Source organism: Ammodytes marinus (assembly GCF_949987685.1).
Source record: "Ammodytes marinus genome assembly, chromosome: 16".
Lineage (NCBI taxonomy): Eukaryota > Metazoa > Chordata > Actinopteri > Uranoscopiformes > Ammodytidae > Ammodytes > Ammodytes marinus.
Window position 1 is genome coordinate 14,814,822 of NC_137220.1, and position 9,857 is coordinate 14,824,678.

Below are 9,857 nucleotides of genomic sequence, written 5' to 3' on the forward strand. Positions count from 1 at the left end.
ATTCAGTCAGTGTGAGCGAGAGTCCGATAGCAGAGCCATCGAGGGCGGTACAGTATCCCAGGGGATGGCGGAGGAACACAGAGTCACTGATTGCACGGAGCAGGAGCAGGAGCAGGAGCGGAGGAAGACGAGCATGACGCGCTTCTTTTTTTTGGAAGGGATGGGGGGGGGGGGGGGGTAGCCTATCCAACGGCACATTCATCGTATCATGAACTCATATCAGATAGGCTACTAATCAATGTAATCATATTCATAATGATCCCGTGCCCATACCAATTATTCATCAAATGAAATGGGTAGGCCTGTAAATACATAATATTTGGGAGTAGCTGATACAGATTGAAGCAAGTGGCTATTAACAAAGCCCGGTGCACACATTAAGTTGGAATAGCCGCGCCCTTGTTGGCTGTAAACAAACTAAACCTTATTATGTGCAAGATACAGGGTGCATTGACAACTGTCATATCTACACACACCTGCATGCAAACTGATATTCACAAAGCATGTTATTAGGGGCAAACGATTGGCCTAGAACAGAGCCATACGTGTGCACCATATAGTGTGCACGCTGTATGGCTAGGCTTCACCTCTTCATTCATCATGTTGTCATCTATATTTTTACACTGTAGGCCTATGTCATATAAGAATCAAATACATATAGCCTACTTAAAGAAACCCAGGAAGTGCCTGTGCTGTGACGGTCACGTAGGTACAGATCCGGCCCAAGCCTTCATGGGGCCCTAAGCGGAATATGATTAGGGGGCCCCTCTCCAATCGTAGCACTGCCCAAATTATTGCCACTTGCTAAATGTTATCCACACACCCAGTGTTTTCCACTAGTGCCTCCAATGTCCAGCTGGATGAAAATACCGACAGCCGAGATCCCGACTCTCCTAGCGCAGTCCGGGGGTATGGCCCCCCGTGAGATTTTTTCTAAGTTTTTAAAGTGAAATACATGAATCTGGTAGCCTGGAAATCCAGACCCTGATATCTTGAACGATAGAGGGTCTGGCCACGATCAATAGTAATTTCCAACTCAAGGGGCGGCTCCTACTGGTGCATTTCAAATGCCACTGCACACAGTTGGATAGCACTAAAACCAATCAGAGCGATGCACAAGGTGACGTAAGCCCCTTTCGTTTAGCGAACAGCTGTTAAACTGTTAAATTAAACGTTTGCCATTGTCGGTCGGCAAAACAGAACATTCCACTTACTAGCTAATGAAAGATTTGAGTGCCGTCTTCCAAATCGTTAAGGGTCGAGGCCAAAGCAGTCTTAAACTCACACAACATATCCGCAGCCATCTTCGACGTTGCATGCACGTCACTGTCGTCATCCGGTTACGTCCTCCCCAGAGTACCATATAAAGGGCTCTGGCGCGCCCATATTAGATAGAACCAATTGAAACCATAGCCAGATTTCTGGTCTTCTTGATAAAGCTTCAACGGAGCGTGTCCAGACCAACAAGCGCAGCAAATTTAATTTGCCAGCGCCTAGTGGCAGGTCTGGGAATGCCAGGCTATGAATCTGGTGCACTTTGACGGAAAAAATAAGAAGCTAAATCTGAGAAATGTTGTGTGAACAAATAATGTGGAGACACTGTGTTGGATGAAATAGAAGCTATTGAAGAAAGGCACATGGATTTTCCATAAAAATATTAATTTAAAACAAAATATTATGGAGGGCTTGGAGCTCTTTATCTTTTACGGGACATATTTTTCTGTAATATAATGAATGCATTTAAACAAAGCAGAAGAACTACTGTATGTTGTCCAGCTATCTTTTCGCACAGACGAGGCTGAAATAGGCTATACACAGTGCATGGGCAACTGAGGGCAGCCTCATTTCCAAATGTTTTAAAATAAACTCAATACACAATGTGCATTGACGTGAACGTGACATGATCAGTTTATTTCGGACTACCTCCCAGATAAACTGATTCAATTATTAGGCTATTAATTATCTAGACCAAAACATTGCATTCCTTTTTTGTATGATGACTACATTAGCATAATATGATGTCAATATCAAACACACACAAAAAAAAGGTATGCATTGGGGCAGAGCCATTAAACCCTGACAATGTCCATGTGAGATAAACAGAAGTAGAACAAGAAATAGGCAGTCATTGTACCACCACCTTGAGGATAATAACAGGCAATTCAACAACACCTCTGCAGCACTATTTGAGAAGATAACAACTTTGTAAGCTTTACCAATGATTGCTTGGCAGTTTAACTGAGTAGTCTGAACCTGTACTGTGATCCGGGTTCAAATCATTGTGTAAATGGTTAAACAAATGCTAATAAAAAAAAACATTTCACTCCCATATCTGCATCATGTACTTGACACCTGAAAAAAGTACAATGGAAGAAAATAGCCTCCAAAAGCTCATCAATTTCCCAAAGTAGAGGAGACTGCTCTTATGTGTTCGTTGAGGAGTTGAGGTCTTTTGTCACCGTGTGCTAGTCACACTAAGGGGAAGTTGGCAGTCAGTTTTGATTTAACGCTGATGTTACTTTTCCTGATGGTTGATTTAGGGTGCCTTTTGTCAGTGGAGATGAATGGCGTCCCTGTGTTGGTGATGGTTGTCTTGCAGGCTTGTGCTAATAGCTACAACATTAGGCTGCCACCTGCTGGAAGTGTTTATGACTACAATGCTCATGTTGATTTATCATTTGAAATGTTTCTTTTGTTTTCAACATTGACTTTCCCCCTTACCTGAATGTTCAAATCCTGTAAATTGCCATGTGGACCAGCCTTCATGTGAACCAGTCCCTAGTAGGAAGACAACGAGTTATCAGACTGTCATGCAAAGATCTTCTTTGTTGTCCTTGACATCAGGTGCTAAGGATATGCCTGTGATTTGCAATAATGGTCTGTATTTGGATGGTTGCAGGACCTGTTGACCTGGGTTGGCATTCATTTGACGGCAGCTTATACAATATAAACAGACCCTTGCATAAGTTGCTAAACAGTTACATAATGTGGTTGGTATGGTTGGACTCTGGTCTCTTTCTGTTACAATCATAACAGAAAGAAAGTCAAAGAAAGTACTGAGATGATTTGGAAGAATATCCTCAGTCTGCTAAACGGTGCAAGCGATTCGCTTTAGACCATGTACAGTATGTAACAACAGGCAGAGTGTGTTTGGGCTTTGAAGATGGCATGCAGATTATGATTAACATGACAGCCATAACAGTGATGAATCTTTATTAATAATTGGAATGACGATATTCTACTTTATGATAAAAATGTTTTCTGTTCCTACCCACACTTTACTTTGTGTCCTTACTTATTTGGTCTATACAAGTCTAGGATATGTTACAGATATGACTGATTCCTCAACAGATTGCTCTCTGTATAACTCTAAGATACCATTAATATTTCTTAAATGTAAGATATAACTTTATGTCCCAGGTAAAGCTGACTGAGCTGACTGTATGATCTATTGAGCACCACCAACAACAGCCCTTTACTGTTGGCTACTGGGCAGCTTGAGTACCCTGCTCAGCCGTGCCTCAACAGAATGGATAGAATGTTCTCCTATATGTGTGAGGGTGTTTACTCGTCCCTGGATTATATTGACACACTAGAGGGGTCAAGCAAGGACTCGGAGGGATGGGGCTTGGCAAAAGAGAATGGGAGGGTATAGGGGTGTTAGACAGGGAGACACTCTCAGGCAGTCTACTGGGCATGGTGCCATGCTTCCCTGTTGCCGGTCCCTTGGTACTTAGGCTGGCAGCAGCATGCCTTGACTCCATCCCAGCAACAGCGTCACAGATTTGGGCCGGCTGCTACAGGGTCCCAAGCCAATCAGGGCACACACAGTGCCAGATCAGTCCAGAGGTAGCCAATGGCAAGCCTGGATGTGCCTGGAGTCAACCCTCCCAGATGTGAATTCCTTTAAACCCACAAGGTACACAAATGCAGACACAAGCATGCAGCTCTTACTCAAAGACAGAGTGTGCACACGTTAACCAGGACTTTGTGTGTGTATGTATGGAAAAGAGAAGATACAAAAACAGCATCTGTTTCTGTTTCCAAGTGAATGAACGTTTGTATCATACCGTTTACTCAGTCCAGTTCAGACCTGTCAGCATCTCGAATGACTACCAACTAGTTTTCACAAATATGCATGGGGCAAAGTAACACTGCAGCATTTAGAGCTTTGCCTCACTCCTGTGGACATTCTGAGTAGTACATGGGTATTGTGAGAGTGCACTGTAAACTAATCCCTGAAGAATAGCTATTGCTTCATATCAGAATTTGTATTCATTTGTTTTAATGTATGAATGTAAAATGAAAATTAAGACAAACATTGTTTCCCACATTTTAATTGAGTTTATTTTCAAGAATGAGTCCATTGATGGAGTGATGGAGCTTCATTTATTTTAATGATTTATAATGATCTATTTATTGCTGTTTTTTCTTTCACAGATGCATTACACACATGCAACAATATACAACTGAAACATCAAAAGAAATGAATTCATCATAAAACAATTCCACAACATAAAATAATAGAAATGTTAAAAAGGAAAGGAAATTAATTAATTACATCAAAAATTGTAAGGCCGTATGCAATCAAAATTCCATATAATGATCATGAAATGTGATCCGTCCTGTTATCGTCATCATTTAGTCTAATGGGAGAAAACATACAGGGAATATGTCAGCATCCAGTAACAGTTTCTTAAAACAAATATTTAAAAAGGTTTCATTCAAAAATGCCCAACAATATTAGTATTCTAGATGATATAAAACAAAGCAGTGATATTAAAACCATACAATCAATATGAAATAAACTTCTAGAAGAGCTCTATCTTACCTTAATCATGGTAGCTGTGACACCATAGATGGTGGAGAGGAGAAATAAAAGGAGGAAGGTGAAAGCCATATACCATATTTCCAGATTAATTTCTTGGTTAATATCAGCATGCATGATGTCATCAAGGAAATTGTAGTGCTCCAAGATGTCTGTGAAATAATTCAAATGAGATCTGTCAGTCAACTATCAAATTGACTTTGTCACAGTAGAAGAGGGACTGAAAAGAGATGTCAATACAACAATCCACGCAGTGACACAACTGACTTACAAATGTATGAAATTGTTGGTTAACCTAGTGTGTGCATTATTTAATGAGCAAGACAGATGTGGATTGATGGACGAACCAGCACCTGGTTTAGATACATTCAGGAATATGGTGGTGTCTGCATGTGTCACCCTGCAGGTTAGAACTGTCCCAGGCACCCAGCTGATTTTGGACAGACGAAGGTGGCTTTGGATGCTAAACTTTCCATTTGGGCCTCTGTGGGGTTCACTAGTGTTGTAGTCCAACAGCTCCACGGTGTCTTCAAGAAACCAAGTGATGTTAATGGCTGCAGGGCTGAAGCCAAAGACCAGGCACACAAGTTCACCGGAGCCCCGGAGCAAGGTGGCTGAAGGCTTGCTGTGGGTCACCGACACTGGAGGAAATAGTGATAGTTTTTATATTATTTTCAATGTATTTGTTTTGAGCAAGGTGACATTTACAGGTTATGTTTGTGAAGGTAATATAATTTAACTTTTTTTTAATCACTTTAATTAACAAGGCTGTCAAAAGGACACCAATGCTGCAATGTAGGCCTGACACAAAGCCGTCTTTATTTTAGCCAATACCAACCAATATACTGACATCTGTACTATTACTGAAAAAACACAGTAAAACCCTTTTTACTAGATGCAAAATCTCAGTTTACCAAATGCATTCTTTGTGGTGCTTTTTAAAGGTGTTTCAGATGACTCGTGTCTGACAACGCAGGAAAACATAGACTCCTCGTCCTCAGTTTTGGATGCATTTAGGCTGCTGCTCATTGAATAAGTCTGTCTCTCTGATTTCCACACTGGACTGTTGGTGTAGCGAGTAGAAGGAAGTCTCTGGCCATTCTCTTCCCAGTACAGTATGATGGTGGATGGAAGAAATCCAGTAACTAAGCAAGTGAGTGTGATGACATCTGAGGTAGACAGCTGAGAGGCACTTGGCTCTACTATCTCCACTGTTGGCTGATACAGGACTTGAGAAACACAAAAATAAGACAAAAGTAAACAGGAGATTTGTACTTTGGCTATTTCAATCTCATCATCTAGGCACAACCAGCACTTGCTTTGCAGTGAATATTATTTATTTCATTCCAAATTTCTGTAATCCTAAAGTATGCTGTGCTCTAGAAATTCCAGGAATAGCTATAAGCCATCAGGAAATAATCAAACCTAAGCTCTTTAGGAATAACACTACCTCTGCTTTTGCTTATATGGTCCTCATAGCCTTGGTTGGAACATAGGTGTTTTCCCTCACAAGACACTTGTTTAAATGCATGCCAATCCTCCGCTGACACATTGAAGAAGCTCCGCAAAGTCTCTGTCCCATTGCTGTGACTCACTGGTTGCTCCGTGTGGACATTGAGAGAATACTTTTTCCCACCCACTTTCCAGGTGATAGAGAAATGATTAAGAGGAAGGCCGACCATAAGACAGGTAACAGTCAGCGGTCCCTTGCTCTCCTGCTCTTGTAGTGGTGGTCCCTGAACATATACGCCAAGTGCCTGAGATGCTGCTGGAGTAACTGAAAAAAGTAAATAATAATATCGTAGAAAAAGAAAGATAAAAATAATGAACATAAATAATGCTTTACATGTTAAATGGATGATCCTGAACGGTGTGAATGTACAACTGTATTTATTGTACCGTTATGGCATTAATACGTTTTAAATTGTGGCTTATGGATTCATTTTACCTGAGCAGAAGCTGATGTCCTTACTGACATTTGTATTCAGAGTCCTGTCAGACACTTCACAAGTGAAGACCTTCCCTGTTTTCCACTCTGTTTGAGGGATATGAAGTTTACTGGTCACTGCCACACGTCCATCTGCACCCATGCTGACGTCATTTGTTGATGATGCAGATATTTCCTCAGACTCAGAAGACCATTGTATTTGAGGGTTGAAGCCCCATCCAGAGCACACAAGTTTCTGTGGTCCTGATTCTTCACTGGGGGCCAGAAGGAGTTGGACTGATGGGTCCACTAAATGAGAGAAGGATCAGGGATTCAAAGAGTCAGTCTATTACAGATCTGCAAACTGTGAAACATTCAGTCAACTATTATCAAGAGAAAGGAGTTATTCCTCTCACCAAAAATATTGCCAGTGGAGTTTGACATGAAGTTGCTAGAGAAGCCTTGAGTCACTTTACAGGTGAAACTTGTGTCTTTCTTCAAGTAATGAGGAAGGACAGAGAAGCGTCTACTGATGGAATGGGGGCCTGGGGTTTTTGGAAGATTGAAATACTCTCTTTCAGAGATGACATCGTTGCCCGCCTGAAATGTGATGTAGAGGTCACGTGAGGAGAGATGTGTGACGTCACACTCCAGCACAGCACTGTCCCCCTTCAGCAAATCTGGGAGAGATCTCCTGATCTCCACCATCGGAGGTGAAACTATAGGCCCTGGATGATAGAAGTAGAAAAGAAGCAAAACTATGTATGTCCAGCCTTTCACTTTTACAATTCAACTGCATTTTTTATTGTTATTAATTCTATATTTTGTTAGGTGTTCTTACCTGTGACATTCACAGCCATCTCAAGGGATGGGAAGCAGCGATGTTCAGCTTTACATTTTAGAAGCTTCAGTTGTTTCCACTGACTCAAAGAAACCGTCAGAGTGCTTATTAAATGGGTTGTGTTCTTGACCTGTTTCACTTGGTTACTGGAAGGTGGTCCTTCCATCAACCAGGTAATGTTGGCATCGAATATGGTGCCGACTGAACATGTTGCCATCACTTCTGACTTTGACATCATCACAGTCTTGAAACTGGGAATCTCCACATGAATGGATGGAGGGTTGCCTGAATAAACTGAAGTTGAAAATACAAGGAAAAAGAGCCATGAAGCAAAACTAAATCTCAAGGTAATTATATCATTATGTAATACCCTTTTTGTATATAAGGACAAGATCTAGTGTAATAAGTTAAAGTCAGTCAAAACAACTTTTTGGATGGTCACAGTGTTCTCATTAGATAGCTGAGGTTGTGATTATCAACTTAATTTTACCTGAGCAGAAGCTAATGCCCTTCCTGACATTTGTATTCAGAGTCCTGTCAGACACTTCACAAGTGAAGACCTTCCCTGTTTTCCACTCTGTTTGAGGGATATGAAGTTTACTGGTCACTGCCACACGTCCATCTGCACCCATGCTGACGTCATTTGTTAATGATGCAGATATTTCCTCAGACTCAGAAGACCATTGTATTTGAGGGTTGAAGCCCCATCCAGAACACACAAGTTTCTGTGGTCCTGATTCTTCACTAGGGGCCAGAAGGAGTTGGACTGATGGGTCCACTAAATGAGAGAAGGATCAAGGATTCAAAGAGTCAGTCTATTACAGATCTGCAAACTGTGAAACATTCAGTCAACTATTATCAAGAGAAAGGAGTTATTCCTCTCACCAAAAATATTGCCAGTGGAGTTTGACATGAAGTTGCTAGAGAAGCCTTGAGTCACTTTACAGGTGAAACTTGTGTCTTTCTTCAAGTAATGAGGAAGGACAGAGAAGCGTCTACTGATGGAATGGGGGCCTGGGGTTTTTGGAAGATTGAAATACTCTCTGTCAGAAATGACATCGTTGCCCGCCTGAAATGTGATGTAGAGGTCACGTGAGGAGAGATGTGTGACGTCACACTCCAGCACAGCACTGTCCCCCTTCAGCAAATCTGGGAGAGATCTCCTGATCTCCACCATCGGAGGTGAAACTATAGGCCCTGGATGATAGAAGTAGAAAAGAAGCAAAACTATGTATGTCCAGCCTTTCACTTTTACAATTCAACTGCATTTTTTATTGTTATTAATTCTATATTTTGTTAGGTGTTCTTACCTGTGACATTCACAGCCCTCTCAAGGGATGGGAAGCAGCGATGTTCAGCTTTACATTTTAGAAGCTTCAGTTGTTTCCACTGACTCAAAGAAACCGTCAGAGTGCTTATTAAATGGGTTGTGTTCTTGACCTGTTTCACTTGGTTACTGGAAGCTGGTCCTTCCATCAACCAGGTAACGTTGGCATCGAATATGGTGCAGACTGAACATGTTGCCATCACTTCTGACTTTGACATCATCACAGTCTTGAAACTGGGAATCTCCACATGAATGGATGGAGGGTTGCCTGAATAAACTGAAGTTGAAAATACAAGGAAAAAGAGCCATGAAGCAAAACTAAATCTCAAGGTAATTATATCATTATGTAATACCCTTTTTGTATATAAGGACAAGATCTAGTGTAATAAGTTAAAGTCAGTCAAAACAACTTTTTGGATGGTCACAGTGTTCTCATTAGATAGCTGAGGTTGTGATTATTAACTTAATTTTACCTGAGCAGAAGCTAATGCCCTTCCTGACATTTGTATTCAGAGTCCTGTCAGACACTTCACAAGTGAAGACCTTCCCTGTTTTCCACTCTGTTTGAGGGATATGAAGTTTACTGGTCACTGCCACACGTCCATCTGCACCCATGCTGACGTCATTTGTTAATGATGCAGATATTTCCTCAGACTCAGAAGACCATTGTATTTGAGGGTTGAAGCCCCATCCAGAACACACAAGTTTCTGTGGTCCTGATTCTTCACTGGGGACCAGAAGGAGTTGGACTGATGGGTCCACTAAATGAGAGAAGGATCAAGGATTCAAAGAGTCAGTCTATTACAGATCTGCAAACTGTGAAACATTCAGTCAACTATTATCAAGAGAAAGGAGTTATTCCTCTCACCAAAAATATTGCCAGTGGAGTTTGACATGAAGTTGCTAGAGAAGCCTTGAGTCACTTTACAGGTGA

At 41.4% G+C, this 9,857-nt stretch overlaps 1 protein-coding gene across 1 annotated transcript; it reads right to left on the bottom strand.

Moving 5' to 3' along the window:
• Nucleotides 1-4,423: 4,423 nt before the first annotated feature.
• Nucleotides 4,424-9,857, bottom strand: LOC307263401 (uncharacterized protein). The gene is made up of 13 exons (XM_080044553.1): nucleotides 9,792-9,857; nucleotides 9,397-9,684; nucleotides 8,907-9,200; nucleotides 8,482-8,793; nucleotides 8,087-8,374; nucleotides 7,597-7,890; nucleotides 7,172-7,483; nucleotides 6,777-7,064; nucleotides 6,279-6,605; nucleotides 5,743-6,057; nucleotides 5,182-5,469; nucleotides 4,832-4,980; nucleotides 4,424-4,646 (listed from the first exon to the last, which is right to left on the bottom strand). Exons 1-13 carry the CDS (start codon nucleotides 9,817-9,819, stop codon nucleotides 4,638-4,640), a joined length of 3,192 nt encoding a protein of 1,063 aa, XP_079900679.1. The 5' UTR covers nucleotides 9,820-9,857; the 3' UTR covers nucleotides 4,424-4,637.